Source organism: Cuculus canorus, chromosome 3, assembly GCF_017976375.1.
Source record: "Cuculus canorus isolate bCucCan1 chromosome 3, bCucCan1.pri, whole genome shotgun sequence".
Classification (NCBI taxonomy): Eukaryota; Metazoa; Chordata; class Aves; order Cuculiformes; family Cuculidae; genus Cuculus; species Cuculus canorus.
In genome coordinates this window covers 21,655,043-21,677,296 of record NC_071403.1, presented here as the reverse complement: position 1 = coordinate 21,677,296, position 22,254 = coordinate 21,655,043, and the positions used below count along the sequence as shown (strand labels likewise).

Genomic DNA, 22,254 nt, shown 5'->3' with positions numbered 1-22,254 from the left:
TTCCGCTAAGTTTCCATGTAAAATTTCCAAGGAAGCAACAGGTCTACAATGAACAGTACACGTCCATTTCTTCAATGTACACATCAAACTACAGGACTATATGTTCCAAGTGAACAGAATGGATAGTGCCTCTAACCTCCTCCTAGACCTGAAGAAATTAGTAGGAAATAGTTAATATGTCCCAGTTGTCACGGTGCCCTACACTAGTTTGTTCACGGACATACTGGCATCGAAGAAAAGCCTGACCTTCACTACATCTCAGTCTACACAGTTGTGTAAGCTCTTGGAGGATGCAGGCTCCAGTCCACCACAACAGTCCAGATATTTGCAACTCTTTGACTTAACTGGCTCTTAATTCACATGTTCAGTATTACTCGCATAATTAATATTTGCCCCGTGATTTTTTTCATCATTGCAGTTGAATGGATTTTTGGTTGACTCAATTCTATTGCTCTCCAGTCAATATGGAATACTATACTTCTCTTTTACCCTTAGAGGCACTTATGAAAAATTAATTATTCTAAAAGATGTGATCGAACTTTTGGGGAAAAAAAAATCTATAAGAAGTGTAGTTCTCCTTCTGCTAAAGCACTGTGGCAGTTTTTTAAGATCACAAGCAAAGCAGAGTTTAGTTTGGTGCAGTGCTTCTATAAAATTTCAGGTAGGGAACACTATATACAAAGTTTAAAAATGTGCATTTTTAACAAGAGAAAAGAGAAGGACGATAAGAGATAGGTGTAATGAAGGACGTAGGGATGTTATTTCTTTAGGTTGCAGTAACATTTCCAGTATCTCAGGACACTGCCCTCCCCATAGCCCATTACTTTTTTTGGTGAACCTACTCAACGTTGTAATGGACAACGAATGAAAAAGTGCTCTGATCCACAATTCGATAGTGTTGACGCCTTCCTGAAATTGTTGAGGTAGCTGCAGTAGTCAGAGCTACAAAATTTTGCTCACTGCTTCCTAATTATTCTATATCCAGGTCCGTTAGTGCAATTCATGCGCATACACCAGTGAGTTCACTAATTTTCCTTTTATAGCCTCAATGTATTACCCTGAATATAGGTGAACTGATTCAAGTGGGTTATTACTGCTTCGCCTCCTTGCAAGTAGAAAATTTAGTTCTACTGTGACTTCTTTCTTGTCACCTTATATTACAAAATGACTGCAAGGACTTCTTTTGTCATTCATGATAGTCTCACGCCACTGCAAGCAACCATACCATACAATCCCTATTCTTAAAATATTAAATCTAAAGACTGTCTAAGCCTCATCTAAAGATTTTTATTTATTTGCACACATACTACTACTGGAAGAGTGTTCTGAAAACTCATTCTGCTGGCATTTATTAATCTTCCTCTTATTTCCAGTTTGGGAGAGGTAAACGACGGTTCCTGTACCAAGACAGTCCGCATCCCTAAAACAGATCTTAAAAATCTCCTGTTTGTGCTTTAGAGAAAAATCATAGGTTTCAACAGTTATTCTGTTGGGCCAATAACCTTTAACTAACAATCCTTTCACTTCTTACAAAAAGTAAATTTTTTATTTCTATTTTCCTAATCCGCTCAGTCATCTTTTTTCTTGGACAAGTTGTGGTTCTAGTTAATCTTTCCTGAATTTGTACGAGTGGAATTATATGCAGCATTTTAGAGGAAACAGATGTTTTGAGTGTCTCTCATATTTGCCGATACACTGCTGTACCTTAGTACCTTAGGCCTAAGAAACAGACCTGTCCTACTGAAGGTCACTGCACACTGCAGGTTCAGATCATAATTTTTGATACCATTTACCAGTACCTAAAGAAGCAGAGCTGACCTTCACTGACCTCTGGCTTCCATTCCTGTTCCTTTTTGACAATCTGTGTGATTGTATTAGCAAAACAGATTGGAAATCAGAAATTTATTCCATTTTTCTTTTGGCTGTTTTCCCCACCTTCCAATCCCCGCACTGATCCTCATTTTTCCACTTAACTAATCCTTTTTCACTCAGCACTACACAAACACTTCACTGAAGTCCTGACAGATAAACTCCACTGCATTTTGTCTACAAACTCTGCAACCATAATGCATGCCTTGTACATCAGTAAGAAACCTTCAGTATGCATGGCCAAATTCAAGTGGAATGACACTGCTTAAAGTGACTTTTGCTCTCTTGGAGGGAGATAGAACAAGCCCTGGAAAACAGCTCAGCTAACCAGTGGTCCCGTGTTTACGAGTGTGAAGTAGGAGGAATAGGGTTAGACGGCATAAAAGAAAATACAAGGACTGTGATGTGGATCCTGCATCAAATGAATAGTATGTCTCAAGGAAAAGAAAGAGGAAGCAGAGTCAAGACTGGATATAAACAGAATAAAAGGAAGACAGCAAAAAGGAAAAAAAAAAAAACCAACTGAAAAACAATGAGAGAATGGAGCAATGGCAGAGGAAGGGAAAGAAAAGAGAATGCATAAAGACTAACATTTGGTCAACTAGGACATTTCCATCACCCTATCAAAGCAATACACTGAAAGAGTTACTTTTCCACCCCATTCAGAGCTGTACAAAGGTCAAAATGTTGTCCTACATCTGGACTTGTCTTTTTAACAGGTGTCATGCTTGAAGTTCAGCTCCAATAAAATCTAGCACACCACCAGTTATAAGTAAGCTCTCCCACTCCCAGTATTAATAAAATTTGTGGACACTACTTATTTTAAAGATATGCTTATAGTATATCATTTTAAAAGCACCCCTTTTAGCACGTAATGCGACACTGCAAATCGGTTATATAATAAGTAAGTTGAAGAAAGAACAATATAAACAGTGCTTTGCAGCCGTGACCCTATGGTGTTTCCTGCCACAATGAAAGTAAAAACATATGTTCCCTGACAATCATCAAGCACTTTGTCACTGCTGTTGGACATTTTGCTGCCTTAGGGGTTGTCTACATGCAAAGCTACATTGGTTTAACTCGGTTTAATTTGCTGCAAAGGGCTGTGTGAATTCTTATTTTGACTTAAATCAAACTTATTTCACTTCAGCTCAACAAATTAAAGGTCAGATAAAGCCTGAGCAAATTAGGACTCTGCTGATTAGGACAATCATGGTTCTAATCAATTGCTTACAATTATAGAGCTGCCTGCACTGGCAAAAGCCTGCTTTCTGGTAGCTTATCTTGATGAAGTTTTGCCTGATTGCTCAGGCTGTTTTAATTGGCTTCAATTGTGCCTGAATGGTCTTTAGGATCTGGTGTCACGTGAGTTCATGTAATCAAATCTTTTCTGATGCTAAATGCAGAATATATAATATATATAAAATTAAGTTCCGTGGAATAAACATTAAGTTCAGTGCAAAAGTGCTGGTTATTCTAAAATTTAATATTTTTTTCAATATTGCACCCAAACATGGGCACTTCCCAGCATACAGATGAAGGCAGTAGCAGCTGTCTTGGTCCCATGTGGGCACATTCTGAACTAAACAAGCGCATCTGAAAAACAGAGTTTCCTTAATTTAAAGCCTGCAAGAACAACTTTGCCTCAGTCTTCCTGGGTGAAGTGCTTGGTAAGACTGCTTAAGGCTGTTGCATGAACACAGGGAAACTTAACTGCTTAGGGAAATGTAATGGAAATGAAGAATTAAATGAATGGAAAACCAGCCATCATTATTCCAAAGAACATCATCCACAGAAGGAGTTATACTGGTACAGTAATAGTAGGACAATTATAACACTGTAATAGCATCAGTACATTTCCTGAGCCTTGTTATGAAGAACCAGAACTTGTCTTATCTTTAGAAAGGATTGTCAGCATCCTTCTTGCCAAGGAAATACTTCAAGTACTTCCTCTACAGCAGAAAAGGTAACAGTGGAGGAGTCATTTTGCTATCTTGTGTAATTCATTTTAGGCCATGGCAAGCCAGGCAAACCTAAGGAGAATTTCACCTAATTGTTCTAACATTGTCACAAGCTATCTGTCACAGAAAGCAAATTATTAATTACCATTTCTATTTTTGTTGGGTAGAAAGACTCTGCTAGGTCACCCTACCACCTGAAGCCTCAGTTACACTACAAGCAGCACAAACATCACATTTGCACTTAAACTTACTGAGTGCTGTTACAGCTTAATTAAGAATATAAGCCACACATCAAACATGTAAAAGCAAAACTTGCTTCCAAAAGGTTTGTTTTGGTACTTTTTTAACATTATTAGAATCATAGAATGATTCAAGTTGGAAGGGACCTTCAAGATCATCTAATTCTGGCTTATATTTCATAAGACACAACAAAAAACACCAAGCCATTAAAACTTTGCAAGGCATAGTCCTCACTTTATTTTCCAAATACAACTTATCTTCATGTTAATAGTTAAATTAAGAGGATTATATAAAGAAACGCTAAAGGTTACATATATTTCAGGGCCTATCAGTCTCTTGGCACTGCCACTGGGGTGAACTGTGACACAGTTTATTCTATTAGGAAGCCGGACAGGGAAGGGCTCTGCTCTCCCATAAGCAGCTGCAGTTCTTTGAGCCTCCTTGAGTGAGGAAGCCCTTGAAGGAAGGAATAAATCATTAAGAATAGTAAGAATAATAATCAAATCTTGGCCAGCTCACAGTAAGAAAGAATGTGATTGTAACAGGAGTTTAGCATGTTTACTAACTGAAACAAGGACAGTCTCCCATCAGGAACCAAGCACAGACCTGAGCTCACCAAGAGGACACAATGAGGAAGGTAGTAAGATAAACACCTTCAGAATCAGAGGATTCTGAAGACACACAGAAACTGTGATGTACGTTCAAGAGTGGGTGACATGATAATGAGTTCAAAGTATGTTTAACCAGTATTTCCCAAATATGTAACCAGTGTTTCTCAGCATCTATATGAATATGTATGTTTAACCAGTATAAAAATCCTGTAACCAGCCTACACAGACACATGTTAGGTGAAATGATTACCTGTGTGTCCAGCATCGTATTACGTATTTAAAGTAATACCTGCTTGATAATCAAATGGGCACCGATCATTGAGTTTGGCCTTTTCACGGCATCCCCCTTTACCCAACTGCAAGGAAATCGGTTGGTGACCCCGAGCCAGGACCCTGGGCCCCGCAGGGCCTTTGCCAGCGCGTCCTTTGCTGTCCCCTCCCTCGGCCTCCCGCTCGCTCTGCCCTCACCGAGGCCACCACACGCACTTTGCCCTCGTTTCACGCGCAGGCAAACGCCCTGCAGGCACGCAGCCGCCTGCAGCGAGAGCTCGCCTTTGTGTCACCGGGACCCGAGGCTCTGCCCCTTCCCCGAGGCGCCAAGGACAAGCGGGAGCAACCACACCTGAGCCCCTCTCCCGACAGCCAGCACCGCACCCTCCCACCCGCACCCCACGCCGCAGCCTCCGAGGGGGGATTTAAATCAGAACCCGGAAGCCGGCGAGGCGGGCGCGAGACACGCTGGGATTTGTAGTCCGCCGCCCCGCCCCAAGGTCGGGAACAACTGCCGGGAAAACCACAATTCCCGTGAGGCCTCGCGGGCCGCCACCGCCCCACGGCGCGCAGGCGCGGTGCGGAGGGGGTCGGTTTTTTGAATCCGCGGCGTTGTTTTTGACGCCATATTTGCCTGGCGCGGGGTACCCGGAGCGCAGCGCCACCACCGCCGCCCGCCGCCATCGCCCTCCATCCGCCGCCCCGCCGCCGCCAGCCGGCCCCGCCGCCGCCTCGCCGCCGGACGAGGGCGGAATCCACCCGGCGAGAGCGGGGCCGGGCGGTGGAGAGCCCCGGGGACCGAGGGGCAGGCGTCGAGCCGGGGCCGCCGGCGGGGCCGGGGCCGCTCCCCCGTGAGAGGCCGGCAGGGAGGCGGCGGAGGCCCTGACGCGGCCGCCCCCTCCTCTCGCCGCCGCCCTCCCTCCCCCTCCCCGCTCCGAGGGGAAGGTGCCTCCGGGCAGGGCCTGCCGCCGCCTCCCCTGCCCGTCGCTCGCAGCCGGCCCGCGCCATGGCTTGCGGCGCCACTTTGAAAAGGACTCTGGATTTCGACCCGCTGCTCAGCCCGGCGTCCCCGAAGCGCAGGCGATGCGCGCCATTGTCCGCCCCGGCCTCGGCCGCCGCCGCCTCTTCCTCCTTCGCCGCCTCCTCCCCGCAGAAATACCTGCGCATGGAGCCCTCGCCCTTCGGAGAGGTCTCGTCCCGGCTCACGACAGGTGAGGTGGGGCGGTGGGGGAGAAGGGAGGGAGGGTGGGTGCGGCTGGGTCTCCTTCTAGGTGGAGGCCGGGGCGATCCCTGCTCGGCATGGCGAAGCTGGGGCGATCCCTGCTAGGCTTCCAGGGTGGTCGATCCCTGCTGGGCTTGCAGGGCTAAGACGATCTCAGCTCGGTTTGGGAGGGCCGGGTCGATACCTACTCGGCTTGGCAAGGCCGGCTCGATTCCTGCTGGGCTTGGTGGGGGCCGGGGCCATCCCTGCTTGCTTGGCAGTACTGAGGCGGTCCCTGCTGGGCTTGGTGGGGGCCGGGGCGATCCCTGCTCGGCTTGGTGGGGGCCGGGGCGATCCCTGCTCGGCTTGGTGGGGGCCGGGGCGATCCCTGCTCGGCTTGGTGGGGGCCGGGGCGATCCCTGCTCGGCTTGGTGGGGGCCGGGGCGATCCCTGCTCGGCTTGGTGGGGGCCGGGGCGATCCCTCCTCGGCTTGGCACCGCCACGGCGGAGACACAATAGAAATGGCCGTTTGCAGCAGGAGAGGGGGAGGAGGGAGACGAGAGGAAGGGGGGGCGGGCTGAGCCGCTGCGGGCGGGTGCCCGTAGGAAAGGGGTCGAGGGGGGAGGAGGGAGACGGGAGAAAGGGACCGAAGAAGGGGGCGGTGAGGAGGGGGGGTGGCTTTGCTCGCCTCGGAAACGGGCACAGAGGATTTCCCCCGGCTTTCCACAGTGCCTGGATGTGGCAAGGAGAGCCGCAGGGGCGAGCCCAGCTGCGGAAAGGCTGGGGGTGGCGGGGAGGGAGGGGGTGCCCATGGTTTCGGGGTTGGCTGCCAGCCTGCGCCGCTCCCGGCGCGGCCCCCATCGATCCCTTGCAGCCATTGCCGGTGGGTCGAGCCTTGGCCGAGCCGAGGCGGCGGCACCTCCTCCTCAGACATGGGGGGGAGGACTGGGGGGAGGGCGGGGAGCGCGGCCTGTCATCAATCACCCGCAAAACGCCAGTGGGAAAAGGCAAAAGCAGATAAAACAAAGGGGTAATTCCGCTTCCAGTCCCTTAATGTGCGCCTCCCTCCCAGATGAGCCGTTCTGTGGCATCCTTAAAGTTTCCTAGGAAAACCGAGCGATGAAAGCGATTGTGTGCAAGGGTGAGAGTTCCCTTTAGGGCAAATAAAATGGAATGGGGCCGACTCCTCGTCTCGGAGACGTTGGGCGAGAACGAAACCCTTTTCCATTGTTAACGTGTGAGAGATGAGTCAACTGGTGGCCCTGAAAGCTCCAGATCTGCTTGTGTAATTGTTGTCAATTAAAAATCAACCGAGTTCGTTTTACCAGTGAGAAGGGAGGGAAGAAAAGGATGAATCTCGGCTGGACACACAGGATTGATTGGCCCTTGCCATGGCTGTCTTAGTGGGTAGCTTCCAGTAATGCACTTAAGAACGGTTAAGCTCGCAGCCATGAGTGGCTGTAGCGCAGAGGTATGGATCCGTGTCCTTTGTGTGCAGGAAAAAAGCCCTCTGCAGTTGTTGCAGCTGAATTCCTGCTGCTGCTGTGTTCGGTGCTCCCTTTCATACCAAGTTGGCTATAGGTTGCTGCTAGTATTACTGAACATTCAGTTAGAGTATGTTTTCTAGTTGCCGTCAGTACCTTGTTTCGATGGTCTTAATTCTGAAACTGTATAGTAGAATGTATTTTTTCACAGGCTTTAATCAACTAAAAAAAAGAATTGCTATGGAGGTAATATATAGAGGGCATACAAAGTACTTGCACTTGGCATCAGTGCCTTGGTATTTTTTTTGCACCTCTAGGAAAAGATCTTGAATGAGTCAGCGGTCTGGGATGAGAGTTGTGATGGATGGCACTCCCTGGTACAGTGAGGCATTACGTATGCATCGAGATGGATGTTCAAAATTAATTTGATTCTTTTTAGAAGATAAGTGTTGCTTTTTTTTGCAAGGATTTATTTTGGTTTGTTTCTTTGGGATTTGGAGAGCTTAGGTTATGAATATTACATATAAGTAGGGTCTGGCCCATAAATGTGTGTTGCTGAAAGGCAGCGAATCAATACAATTTTCAGCAGAGGTTACCTATAAAAATATTTGAGGTCATACCTTAACATCTGTCTTAATGATTCTGAAGCTCTTAAAATGTTACTGAAGATGAGCCAATACAGGCCTCATCTTCTCTTGAAAAAATCAGAGGTGCAGGTGGTAATCCATGTGGAAAGGTGATTCTGTACCAACAAGGGCGAGTTTTATGTAGTCCATTTGTATAATATAGTGAAGACTGAAGGGCAGTAGTTCAAAATGTCCATAACAGCACTTGAATGCTTTTGAGCAAAACTTGCAGCATTTATCAATTATGCACATTTACAAGGGCTTTGCTTAGAAGCTCCCTCTGTGGTTTGGGTCTCTGTGGAAAAGTCTTCGCACAGTGCTAGTGCAAATGTAACTGTAAGCAGCTTGCTTAGTTTTAGCTTTTGAGTTGAATTTAGGGGTATTATGACATTTAATTTCAACCATCAGCAAGCAACATAGAGCTTATAATTTCAAAGTGGCTACTTTGAAGATCATGTGGAATTTCTCATGTAATTTTGTCAATGTACATATGACCTAATAATTTGTGGTTTTCTCAGTAGTCAGTTGGAAGAAACAGATGGTTCATTCTAGAGCTCTGACTTAGGATGGGGCAAAGTGTACTGTAGAAATATGTATTGCTTTCCATTGATTGTCAAATTAATTTACATGACCATATCTGATGAAGATGTCTGCATTTGGGTCTCTGTCTTGCTCTCTGTGAGAGAAGAATTCCAGTCTGATTTTAAGTGTTCCCACTGAGTCACCTTTTGTTCAGTTTTTATGTTGGGAAATTTTTTAACATAGCCAGAATTCAGTTGACTTAATTTATGATTTTTCTGCATGTTACTGTAATCCTTAGGTTTCTAGCACTTAAAAAATGTCCATCTGAATTCTTTTTAATGAAAATTAATGTCATATGAAATCAGAGCTTTGGATATAAAACCTGATGCTGATGCTTTATTTTAAAGTTCATGTTTACACATTTTTCTTCTATCTGATACTCTATCCTAGTAGTATATAACCTCACCTAGTGGAGACTGTATCAGTTGGTAAATAATTTAAAAAATTATCTGGAAGCAGAATATGGATTGATTGAGGGGGGTTCTGAGAACTAAGAGTACAGCGTGGTAGTCAGATGAGAAGACAGCTGTCTTTATGGAGTGGTCATAGACAAATAAATGATATCTGTTTGAAAGAGGGTAGGCTTATTCAAGATGAAATTTATTGCTCACAAGAGCATTTTAATATTTTGTGGTTATTTGAACAGCTGTTAGGTTACTTCCAGTTTCTCAGTGAATTTGGCAGCCACATTATATTTGTGGATTTACCATCTATACGTTTTGTGGAACTGTACTTACTGGTTTGAGCATACTCCTGAGTGCGTTTGCTGATTTTGGGGGATACTGTTGCTTGCATCTAGAATTATGTTTTAAAACAGTGTTTGCAGTAAGTGGTGCAGAATGTATCTGCCTGGCATAAGACAGGTTCAGTTCTGAAAGAGTGTCTCCTCTAAGAAGGTTTCTCCTGCTTGAGTACTACAGGTGAGTTTTACTTTCATGTAAGTTCTAGCTGTTCTGTGTGGTTACATGTTCAGATTCCTGTGAGGTCCTAAGTGTGCTGTCCTCTTTCAGAAGTGTTAAATGAATCCTAGAAGGTGAAAGGAGGAAACAGTGGCAGTAATTTTTTTCCTGTTGTCTGTTTTAGAACCATTATTTGCAGTTTTACCCAGGTGAAAGGTTATGTTGGGGGCGGGGTGGAAGAGCAAACCACCTTTCAGTTGCTTTTATAAATTCAAAGGCAGGTCGGTTTTAGAAAGCCTGCATATATGAATATTTCTGAGACTGAAACTAGTGACAAATACAGCCTATAAAAATGGTGAGGCGGAAAGGGGGAGGTTATGTTGACCATGGGGATTTAAATCTAATTCATGATGTGGAGTACTTGAGAAGACAAATGGACATCAGTAGCTTTCATCCATACTCCTCACTCAAAACCAGAGGTTGTCTTGCAGCTAGAACTTTGTAGAATCAAAAAGAATGTTGTATTTTAAAAGTTTGTGAAATCACTGAAAAGCAAGTCCACAGACTTTTGCTCCTGCATATGCTGTTTTTCCTCCACCTGAAACTTTCTGCCTTAGCACTTCCCCAGCAACACTCATGTTGCAAACCGAAAACTGTAGTGGATGGGGTTATTGAGAACAGTCCTTCAACTCTGTTCGCTGGTTAAAATCCATGCAGAGATAATGTCGAGTGTTTGACAGAATATGGAAACTATAGAATTTATGCAGTATTTAGTAATGAATATGCATAATTAGTATTTGCTGCTCTAATGGTAGTTGTATGGCATGTGTTAAAGGTGGTAAATAGAGTTGGTTGTAAAGAGTACCTACATGGTAGACTCTTTACAAACAGAAGGTAGATAAATTTGTATTTAATGTATGCCTGTTTCTTTCACAGAATGATCTGGAAAAAATGGATTTAATTAACACAAAATTTCAAAGTTATTGCAAGAAAATTGGACTTGGACTTTTTTGAATAGAAAGCACTGTTAGTCTTCCCCATAGGCTGTCCTCTTGTGACCTTTCAGTTCCCTTCTTCAGCAAACTTAACAGCTTATGTCTGGAAGTTGATCATACAGTGGCCAACTATAGGTTTGGCTTTTAGATGTAGCTTTGGAATGTGACATTAGTAGTACTGCATCTCATTCTGCATAATTTCTGTTTTGCTAACATTTATCCACATGTGTATTTATTGCTAAATTATCTTGGTGAGATGCCAAGTTTCTCATTGTGCTCCAGTACTGCAGAAATCATTAGGATTTTAAAAAACAAAACATTCCCACCCCTTAAAAAAAAAGGAAAGGAAAAAAAAGCATATAATAGCTGCATCTGGACTTGATAATTTAATTTATAAGAAATTTCTGTATAGATGCCTGTGATGACTTATAAATGTTAAATACCCTCTGGTGATAGATGTCATAAAACGTTGAAGGAGTTTTTTACTTCAGTAGCAAGTCTGATAAATGCAATGTGACATTTTTTTTATGTGACGAGAAAGACCTAATTGCTGTGTCTAATACATTTTGCACTGCTAGATTTATTTTTCATTCTTCAATCCCTTGATCAGGAGAACTGGGATTTCCTGAAATAACACGTTAGTAGAATGAGCTAATGCATATGTGAGCATCTGACTTGTGGGAGAACCAGAACCTTTGTCAGCCTGAGACCTTGTATAATTGGATCTCGTGAGGTGGCCAGCTCTGTGCCACAAAGTCCACTGGAACCTGCTTCAGTCTGTCTGTAGCTGCAGATGCTGGCTGTGAAGTGCTAGTGTGTAGCCGTTAGCAGGATTCTCTCTGGTGCTTAGAGTGTGCTCCTCTGAGGTGAGCATGATTTCCGAAAGTATGCATTCTGTTACTGAAGTCTGGCAGATGGTGCCTAATTATGAAACATAACTGACCAAGAGAAGAGAGTATGAGGACTATCTGGATTATTTTAATTTCTGTCTATGCCTGTGGATTCCCTGGTTAAGTAGATATAAAAAGTGAATAATACTGTTACCCTTTGCTGCCCTTAGGGGAAGCTAGCCTCTTAAAATTAATGTTGTATGTCAGTAGTCTGATGGGGAGGCCAAAACTAGGAATGTAGTAGCATCAACTGAAGGTTGACTAGGGGTGATGGCCTGATGGAATGCTGTAAATGTGAACTAGGAGAGTGAAGCAGTTTTGCCTTACCCAGGAGCCAAAATCCCTGAAGATGTGTGCTATTGGCATCAGGATAGCATCGGATTGATTCACCTAGAAGAAATCTCGGGCATGGTTTGAATTTGTGAATGCATACGTTGAATGGTGACTTTGCAAACTGAAACCCGAGCTTTAGTTTCCATTTCAGGCCAGGAAAACTGCTGTTCTGATTTTTCAGCCTATTGAGTCACCTTCCTACATGTTTTGCCAAAGTTTCCTTCAGCTAAATGATAGAAGCCAGGAATTGTGATGAGAGATTGTAAGTGTAAAAATTAAGACATTCTACCCTCTCCCCCCCATACCCCCTCCCAAAAAAGAGAGGGGGAGGGGGAACGAGGGAGAAGTCCGTTTAGGGTTAACCAGCACTTTCATAATTGATAAGGTCTCATTAAAATGGAGAAAATAATTGTTTGCCTTGTTACTTTTTCAAGTTGAACTGCTGTTTTCGTTGTGCATAACTTCTAGGTAATTGCAGGTCAGGATGGAGTAATTAGATGACAGAACTTTGAAAAACAATAACTTGCCTTTTTATCATGAATTAAAAGAATTAAGACAACATCACTTCTTGGAAATGAATGCTTGGCCTTATAATCCATTAGCCATCCAGTATAGCTTTTTCTTGCTGCTACCCTAGATTCAGCAGGCCTGATTTTCACTTTCAGCATCTCTGGTTGTTTCCTGTGACCTGGCTCCATGCCTGCAGAGATACCTCTAACCAGTAAGAAACACTGAACACAGAGGATGAAATGAAATTGAAAAGAAACTGAGGATAGGTCACAGTGATATATGTTTGACTCTGCTAAATATATTCCTTTTGTCATCTCATAAATGAAATTATTGCCTAATGTACAGTGTCTGATTTGAACTTCAGCACCTAACATGGATGCAAGTCCATCTAATGAGATCTAATACATGTGATTCAAGTTCTCACGTCAGTTTTACAGTCTTAGAGAAGCTTACTTAGATTAGGTTTTCTTTAATGAGTGCACTTTCAGATTCTGTATTTTTATATATAAAGTAGTTTGTTAATTAAAATGCACGTCAGTCTTGAAGAAGACAATCTGGGCCTCCACATTGAAGAACACGTAAAAACCCGTCCTGTGGATGACACCAGTTAAATGCACATTTTAATTCAGTTGTCAGCTGTGGAGAGAATAGTTGGAGCTAATTGGAAGTAAAGGAAGTTAAGAAACTGAACTTGAAAAGGCAGGAAGTATTTCTGGAATCAAAATTAGGTTGGAGAGTGATATCTGCTAACTCTAAGCTTTGTTTACCTGGGCCAGAGCTATAAAAGGCTTTACAGTTAGATGTCTGCAATATAAGGATTGTTCAAAAGTTGTTTGACTTGCACTGCTTTAATATTTCATGGTTTCTTTCAAGTGCTGACATGATGTAAAAACTGTTTGAGCTGAATATGTTTGTTCATCAGGCATATTTTTGTGGATTTATTAGACAAAACTGTGAATGCTAGAAGTAACTTGGTGCATTTAAACAACTTTTCTTACTCTCTTAGATCACTTAAAAAAAGGACACTGTAATTCAACTTGGCATTCAGATTTTCATTTAAAATCAGTCAAATATTTATAAACCTGCATTTCACTTCACAGTTATGTAGTAGTCTTTAAAAGCTTAGATTTTATGCTACTGTATGTTACTAAATATGTCTGCTCAGTCTTTGCTACTGCAAAAAGGTGCTTGCTTAACATCAAGCATTACTAATCTGATCATCCATGTGAGACGTCATCGAACAGTTGGATGCTATGTAAAAGTTATATTTCTTAACTACTAATCTCCATTTTAAAAATGGTGGAGATTGGGAAGTATGAGATGAGTCCTTCTCATAGTCGTCTTGCCTACCAACAGCACTGAGCTGAGTAGAGCTTGTAGTTCTCTGTGTGGAGAAATTGTGCCTTAGAGTAAATAGAAGAGTACCATTTGCCAAACCACATTGTGCACATGCTCAACAAGTGCTCAGTCAGGACTTCAGATTTCAGGCTTTTTTCTTCTGGTGACTGTTTGCGAAATACACCGTGTGTTGTTGTATTTGAGTAGTTCCCTTCTCCATCCCACTTTGGTTAGTTTTATGCCTTTACCTGAAGTTGTAATACTGCAAACTGTCAAAGCAGTTTTGTCAAATCCCAATGTATCTGTCAGTAAAGTTTTTGAGATTTTTGGTTTTCAGAGCAAGATTTAAAGATTGCAAGTTAAAAAGCGTCAAAGTAGAAGCAGATGAAATTACTGTAATACCATTGAGACTTCTGTGTCCACAAGTCAATGTAATTTGAAATAGAATGATGCATCCTTGGTGTATGGATCCTAATCTTCCATCCCAGTTGTTACTGTTTTCCCAAAGTCAGTATCTAATTTCTGTGCCTCCTCTCCATGTCATCATGCATGCTTCCACCCACCCCCATTACTTTTACTTCTTCTGTTCTGGCTGATATTTTAACATTTTCTCTGAATTATACCCTATTTGTAGGCTGGAGGAAACCTGGCTGATGGTTGTTGTTTTAACGCTTGGAGTTTTATCCATTGACCAGAATGTGTTTAGGGGTTTCATTCTTTATGGTTTTGGTGGTTAATGTGGTTTGAGAATGTTTCTGCAAAAAGATAATGTAAAGGAGAGCTGTAAGAAGATTTTTATCAAAGTTGTTACACCCCAAATTTGGGTTATGTTTTTGCAGCTCACACGGGATTTGGAAAGTATGCACAAGACGGAGTAGTTGTAGTGAAGGATGCAGGTGATCCGTTACATTCTTCAGTTAATGTAAACACGGTGTGAATGTTTGCAGTCACGTTTCTCGTACTGTAGACATGCTGTAGGATAGATGCTACCTTATGAGCTAATTTGGTTCCCATTCAAAATTATAGTGTAAATTTAGCGCTTGATTCTGAGGAAAAGTATTGTTTTACCACCATAATGCTGTTGGGTAATAATGTTGTGAGGCCATTCTCCGACCGACACAGTGTGTATGCACGTGACAGATTCTGCATGGGATTCTGTTTAATTTTGGAAGCCTGACTGCATATTGGTTTGACCTGATTTATGTACCTCTGTTCCACACTGGACTGCAGTGTGTAACTTGTCCTACAAAAAGTATGAATTGTTCGGCCACCCTTGAGTACTTCTTTCCCCAGGTTCATGTTCTTTCCTTCTCTTCATTTCCCTACTGTACTTCTTTATTCAATCTTCTGCATTTGCTGCTTTTTTAAATGATTACTGATTCTCCCTTTAGGGAGCTGAAAATTGTACAAGCACTGTAGGCATGGGACCAAAAAGGTACAAACCGCAAGATCTTCCATCAGCAAAGAGAAGCCAAACAAGAGGCTCTTTTGCTGAAAACGCTGGTGTTCCTCTTCACTGGAAACAGTTTCCTCTCATTTTATGAGTTTGAAGCCCTGAGACTGATTTAAGGAATTGAAGAATCACTGCAATTGTTAAACCTTTGAAGTAGGAATTGGCAAATGGTTGCTTCTGCTTGGTCTAGCATAGGCTTCAGGCACTGACTGAATAAGCTAGTGGCCGAAGTACTTGCTTCGCATGGTTGCCTGCTAGAAAATGTTCGGATAAGGAGCCTCAGTAGTGTGCTGCTCACAAACATGAAAATTAGTTGAGATGTTTTCATGGTTATTGTATTGGCAAAATGCCTAACAGAAGTAGGAAGGTACTGAGTGAGCAGAGTCCTTTGCAACTCTGACATGATCATGTTGATTTGTGTGTGTCTGAGATACTGAAAGCTGTCTCTGTCAAAAGTCTAGAAATCTCAGTGGAAGCCAGTACTGTAGGGATCTTCTTATAAATGCATTTGAGCATTTGAAAGTAAGAATTCTCATAAAAAGGAAGTCTTTGGAAGTCTATCGCTGTGAAAGTCTCCTGTGAAAAATAAAATGGATTTTTTCTTTAATATTTTACATTGCTAGAGGATATGCTGTTAGGACACTGATGTACCTGAGAGCCTTTTGGTACATGGAATTTCATGGAGAAGTCACACTGGATTAATAGTTTTAGTGCAAGGATTGGGTTTTTTTTCTTGTAATTCTGCATTGGAGATGAGATTATTAAAAGTTCTTATGTATTTTGTTCAGTGCAAGCAAATTCTGGACTACATATTGCCATACTCCTTTGAAAAAAGACTATTGATCCATCCTTTGTGTTTAAGTGGCTAGATCTGAGGCTACCAGAAATGTGGAAAGCTTTTGTATTTTGTCTGTCAGTTTCCAGGTTTTTGATATTTTAAACAGTAGTTGCTTTATGTGTATTGAGTCTAAATTGTGTTTTCCTCCCCTCTTTGCTGCCTGTATGCCAGTAACTGTACAGAGAAAAATGGTATTTAATGTACATGGTTTTTTCTGCAGCCTTTTGTTACCCTTAACTATATGAACAATAAGCGCTGTCTGGGGGAGAAAAATGATCGCAAATTAAATGTATGAAGGGAAGGTGATGAGTGCCAGTAGAAGTTTTGTGTCCTAATTTTTATAAATGCATACTGTATAGTTGATAGTTTCTAAATTTTAACCTTATGCTGTTTATTTTTGATAGCAGTGCTCTGGCACCAATACCTGACCTTAGCTAACAACAGTTTTGCTAGCGTTCTCCTGGTGAAAATGGTCTGGAGTTACCTTTCGTTTAGGTAGTTTCATTGTAGGTGTCTACCTGAAATGTGGCGAGTTTTGCAGGTTGTGTTTTGAGAGTTTAGCTTTTACCATCTCTTAGTTATCTACAGTGTTTGGTGTTTGAGTGGAGATAGAAATTAAGTGAAATACTGGTGTCACTACTTTAGGCTTACTTTTCTTATTGTTTTTATTTTAGAGCAAATTGTGTACAACATAAAACAGGAGTACAAACGCATGCAGAAGAGGAGACACTTAGAAAATAGTTTCCAGCAGACAGATCCCTGTTGTTCTACTGATGCGCAGCCACATGCATTTCTTCTTACTGGACCAGCTTTGCCAGGTACCCAGAAAATTGTGTAATTCTGCTGTGTGTTCTTAGACTCTGTTGCACAAATAATTTTCCCTAGTTACCTGTTTTATTATGGCACCTTCTCACCAGTTACTGTTGCTTTTTTTGACAACGCTGGAATTGATCTTGAAGCTCCTAGCTTTTCTTTTTGAGAATTGGTAGGACACAAAGCTTGCATTGTTTTCAAGAGATCATCCTGCATACCTTGCCACCGATCTTGTAATAGGTTTTTGCAAAGCAGCTGTCTTTGCAAAAATATACAGTACTGTGATTTTTACGTAAAATAGAAGCTTAAATTTGTAAATGGCAACTGGCATGTAAATGGTCTTCATGGTGTTTGCACAACACTCTTGATGTTTTGATACCTGTGTATATTGTCCATTATAGATGTCTTCCTTTTGAGTGTTAACATTTGCTGTAATAGCAGTTAAAGTGTTAATGTGGCAGAGAAAGACTTCGCCAAATGTTAAAGTTCCTTTAATGTAAAAGATATGAAGAAAACTGATTATAGAAATGGTGCTGAATTACTTGCAAGTGTAAATTGGTGTGCCTAAATATTTATTCTTAGGTACTTCATCTGCAGCATCATCACCATTGAAAAAAGAACAGCCCCTGTTTACTCTCAGACAAGTTGGAATGATCTGTGAACGTTTGCTGAAAGAACGTGAAGAGAAAATCCGTGAAGAGTATGAAGAAATTTTGACCACAAAACTTGCAGGTATGTTAGAGTTCAAAACAATGCATTAGGATGAGTTGGAAAGCTTAATCCATTTTCTCATTTTTGTGTTATGCTGTTTCTTATGACCTAATCTGATTAAGGAATGAGATTGCATACAGGACAGAAAAAGAACTATGAGTAGTCTCTTTGATAGTTGGTTTTTTTTTTTTTTCACTTCTGTCCTGCCTTGGATAGAAACTATGACTCCTGGGTATTACTAATCAATGGAAACAGTGGTTTTATTTCAGACAGAGCTTTCTCTTGCTATCGTGTTTGCATTGATCATTTCCTCTTCAGTTTTTGCCAGAAAGACTTTCTATTCTACTGGCTTAAGAGCTCTTTGTGAAGCACTACTTTCCCCCTGCCCCCCCATCCTGCTTGGGAACTGACTTCCTTTTTCTGGAATTTGGCAAGAATACAGTACCTAAGATTTCCCTTTCTCGTCCCAGTACTTACCACTATGCCTGCTGCCAGCAGTGTTTGGTATCTGCCAGAGCGTCAGTAGTTTAGCTGCATTTCTGGTGCTTGGGGTTGAATTGTTGCATTTCACGTCATTTAGCTGATAGTTCTGGCGCCTTATGCCAACTTAAGGATCACATTAATGTTGGCATTGTAAATATAACCTTCATTTAGTTGTTGGAGTTCTCTACTTCTAAGCATGTTGTTAGCATTTGAGCACCTAAATTCTGTTGCATTCGGAGGTAGGTGCCTTCAGATATGATTCAGTGTCTAATTTAACATTTAGTGTGGTGATAATGAACATCTGAGTGCAATCTTTGGCAGTAAACATGCTTTTTGAATACCCACGGCTGTTCTGGTTCCCACTGAAAACACATCAGCATTAAAATTTGGGAATAAAACCACCTACAGGCATGCCCATGCAGAAGGTCACCAGACGTGTGTCAGGCTTGTGGGTTGCTGGTGATGGCACTGTCTCTGAACCTGTACATGTTCTTTGCTCGCTGAGCTGCCATTGCTGTGTAAGAAATGACTCTAGTTCTGAGTCTGTCTTGCATCTACATCTGTTTATACCAACTAGAGCTCTTAACTACTTCTCTAGCTTTGGACCTAATGCTCCTTTTCTACATTATCCCTTTTAACCTGCTTCAGACTGGTGAATTAGGACTCCGTAGGGTTTTTTCTTCTAACTTACTTATGTTAGGGATTCAGTTCTTCTCTTGTATTTTCTTAGATGCATTTCAGTTAGCAGTGATCATAAGGATTTGAAGACCAGACACATTTACATTTGTTCCAGACATTTTCTGAGTACAAACTTGTTCTTTACAACAGGAACCACTCTGGCAAGTTCCTTCCATGTGCTCCATCTGTCAGTCCCAAAGGGAACATTTTTTGTGTTGTTTTTGGAAGGGAGTGGAATGGTTTCTGTTTGGAGGGTTGGGGTTTACAGTGAGATGAATTAAGTTTACTTATTCTTACAATGGCAGTCACGAAAAGAGCTATGAGAGAGACTGTGTTACTGCATCCCATACCAGTAGCCAATAACAAATTTTTGGCATTGTATGGAAATTTTGGAGAGACTGCCAAAAGAATTTAGAAAAGCCTACGTAGAATGCCTGTTATAAATAACTATTCTGTCAGCAGAAAAACTTATCTTTTTCTAAACTTTGTACAGTAAGGTGATACTCAGAAACAAGTGAAGTCAATGGAAACGTAACTGACAATTCTGTAATAAATCTCAGTTGAATAGCTCTTTCAAGAGATGAATTGAATGTTTGGTTCTCCAATTTTTTCCTCATTCCTTTCTGAATCACGATTTTCTTGCCTTTTTTTTTCCTTCTCCTTGCATTCTTTGTGAGCAGTTGCCTTTCATGCAGAGTGAGCACTTGATAAATGGAAAACTCAGATCACTGTAATGCCTTGATTTCTCCCCTCCTGCCTCTGATACCCAAAACTGCTCTGTTAGGATAAACCTGGGTTTGCATGATCCTCTGCAGATTCTAAAACCAGAATGGGAGTGTAAAGGGCTAAGGGAAACTTTAGGTTGAAAGGTTTTCTAGAATCTGTTTGTGAAAAACACCTTTTTATGCTTAAAGGTCAAGTTGTAGAGTTTAGTAATCATGTTTGTATATGTGGCATTTAGCCACTTTTTGAATTAAAAACAGATACTTGGAACACGTATGGTATGGGATGCTTGTGGTGTAAGTATCTTTACAAGCGTTCATTTAAATTTTCAAACAGTTCACTGTAGGTTGCCCTTACCTTTGGATTGTTTAACTTTCCCGATCTGAATGCCACAAGAAAGGGGATTTTTTTAGTAACCATAGATTCTTTAAATTTCCAAAGCCACAGTTTTAACAGGTGATGCTACAAAGCAACTGTGTGTTGACTTGAACATTTAAAGAAGAAAGCCTCCAGGTTAGTTTCTGGCCTTCAGTACATACTTTCAGGAAAAGGTTCCAGTTGCTGTTATTTTTGGAAACGGATTCTGTACAACAAATCCTTCGTTCTGCTCTTTGTGTTATTTTGTTGTTTGGCTAAGATCCTTGCATGGCTGCTGAATAGCCATCAGTCAGGACTGCAGTGAGACAGAGGTCCTGCTTGTGGGCAGAGGGGGCCTGGCTGCCGTGACCCTGGGCCCCTTGAGTCAGGGATGAATGTCCTTAGGTCGCTGGGTCCGTACTTTGGGCTGCTGCTGCACTGCTTGCTGATTACTGATACCCTGTTTACTTCGAAGGTGAAGCTCATCCCTGCAAGAGGATGGGGACTTTAATGGGGCAAACCTGTGGGACTAGGAACCACTACAAATCTAACTGCATTTTTGGTTGAAGATTGCCTTCTTTGACCTTGCCCTTTTCTCAGAACACCCCACATTGCTGCACATGTATTTTTCCACAAGGGAGGAAGGGGAATGGAGAGGAGCGGCATCTGGTAGATATTACTCTCCTTGTTCAATTTCCTAATTCTGAAAGGTGATATCCTGCTGATGAGTGCAATATTAAAACTGAACAGAATACTGTGAATGTATTTGTATGTCTGTGTGTATGGAAAGGGTCTTCTTTCTAAAAAACAGCAATGCGTAGTTTGAAGCCAAATTAACATATTTGCTATCTAAATTTAATTTCAGATCGCACAGTAGCTGTTTTCATTAAGTCCACAGTAAACTATGTCTCCTACTATGGCTGCTTTTGTGATTGCTGTTAGCCAAGTTTTAGTCACTTAGCATTTCATCCTTTTAGTTTGTCATTTGCTTTTGATTTTCTGGTGGTCACCAAAAAGAATTTCTAACTCTGTAGCAACTCCCTTCTCTGTACTTCTGTGTCTCTATTTCACTAAATTAATTTCCTTACATCTGGTAGTGATAGGAGCAGAGAGAAGTTACATTTCCAACCTTAGAACTGACCTTAATGCCATGTTTGCTTAACTGCTCTGCCCCCATTATGGGTCTGTGAAATGGGCATGCTCGATTACTTCAAAACGCAATGTTTGATGCTTAGCCAGGTGGTAGGTATACTGAGGTCTTTGTGTACGTGCAGCATAATTCTCTTTGAGCATATTACTGTCTTTCCCATTGCACATGTTTGTAAGGGAAAGCCTTTTAATTAAAGGGACATGTGCTGCATTGTTCTTGGGGCTGAAAAGGAAATGGCAGCTGTGAACTGTGTAAAGTCACTTGGAACTACTGTTAGTGGATGCGTGTTTAATTTCTATGATTCGTATGTATAAAAAATGTAGCCTTGATTATTTTTCAGCTTGAGGTAAACTTTATGTACTCATACTTCTAATGCTTCATACTTGCAGAACAATACGACGCATTTGTGAAGTTCACGCATGATCAAATCATGCGACGGTATGGAGAACAGCCTGCCAGTTGTGAGTATCTGTTTCTTCTGGTTCCTGTAAGCATTAAATTACTGAATGTTCAATAATTTAAGCAGACATTGTTAAAATACATTGTTCAGCTAGACCCAAGTTAAAATACTGTAAATTGGTAGTACAGAAGACTGAGGTTGAAAGCAAGGTGTGAAATGCCCCTGATAAAATGCCCTTTTGTTTAAAACACCTAGAACTGTCTCCTGTAACTTGCTGATTGTTCATTTTTGAAGCAGGTTTTGATATTGCTGTAACAGGATTGTGACAGAGCTGGCATTTGTTAACTCAATCACTAACTTTTTTTTCCTCTCTCTTTCCAGACGTTTCATGAATCACACTTTCTGCATATGTGGGCTGCCCTGTACACCCTGTTTTATTGTTGCAAGCTGTCCCAGTTAAGACTTGCAGCAATGCCATATTTCCCCCCCCTCCCCGTGAACACAGGTTATTTCAAGCTTTTGTCAGTGGCAACCACTCTTATGCAGCAACTGGTTTTGGAGTGCTCCCTGATGTCAGTACCACCTGGATGTGGACCTTTGCTACCTGTAATAATACCAGTGGCCTCATTTGCTGTTTCATTACAATTTGGCTTCTTATGTTAATAAGTTTGAAAAAGTAAAGGATTAAAGCTGGTGTTCTAGCAGTTGCCCTTCACTGGTTGTTTAAATAAAAATGTAGAATGACACTTCTGACTGAAGTTAGTGTGGTTTTCATAACTGTGCACTACAACGAAGCTGTAATCACAGTTAAGTTAGAATGTAATCCCAGGACAATTTTA

General features: G+C 41.8%; 1 protein-coding gene across 1 annotated transcript; it reads left to right on the top strand.

Moving 5' to 3' along the window:
* Positions 1 to 5,952: 5,952 nt before the first annotated feature.
* On the top strand, positions 5,953 to 22,161 carry AKIRIN2 (akirin 2). Its single transcript, XM_054064011.1, has 5 exons — positions 5,953 to 6,162; positions 16,775 to 16,918; positions 17,496 to 17,645; positions 21,405 to 21,476; positions 21,797 to 22,161. Exons 1-5 carry the CDS (start codon positions 5,958 to 5,960, stop codon positions 21,805 to 21,807), a joined length of 582 nt encoding a protein of 193 aa, XP_053919986.1. The 5' UTR covers positions 5,953 to 5,957; the 3' UTR covers positions 21,808 to 22,161.
* The last annotated feature ends 93 nt before the right edge of the window (positions 22,162 to 22,254 follow it).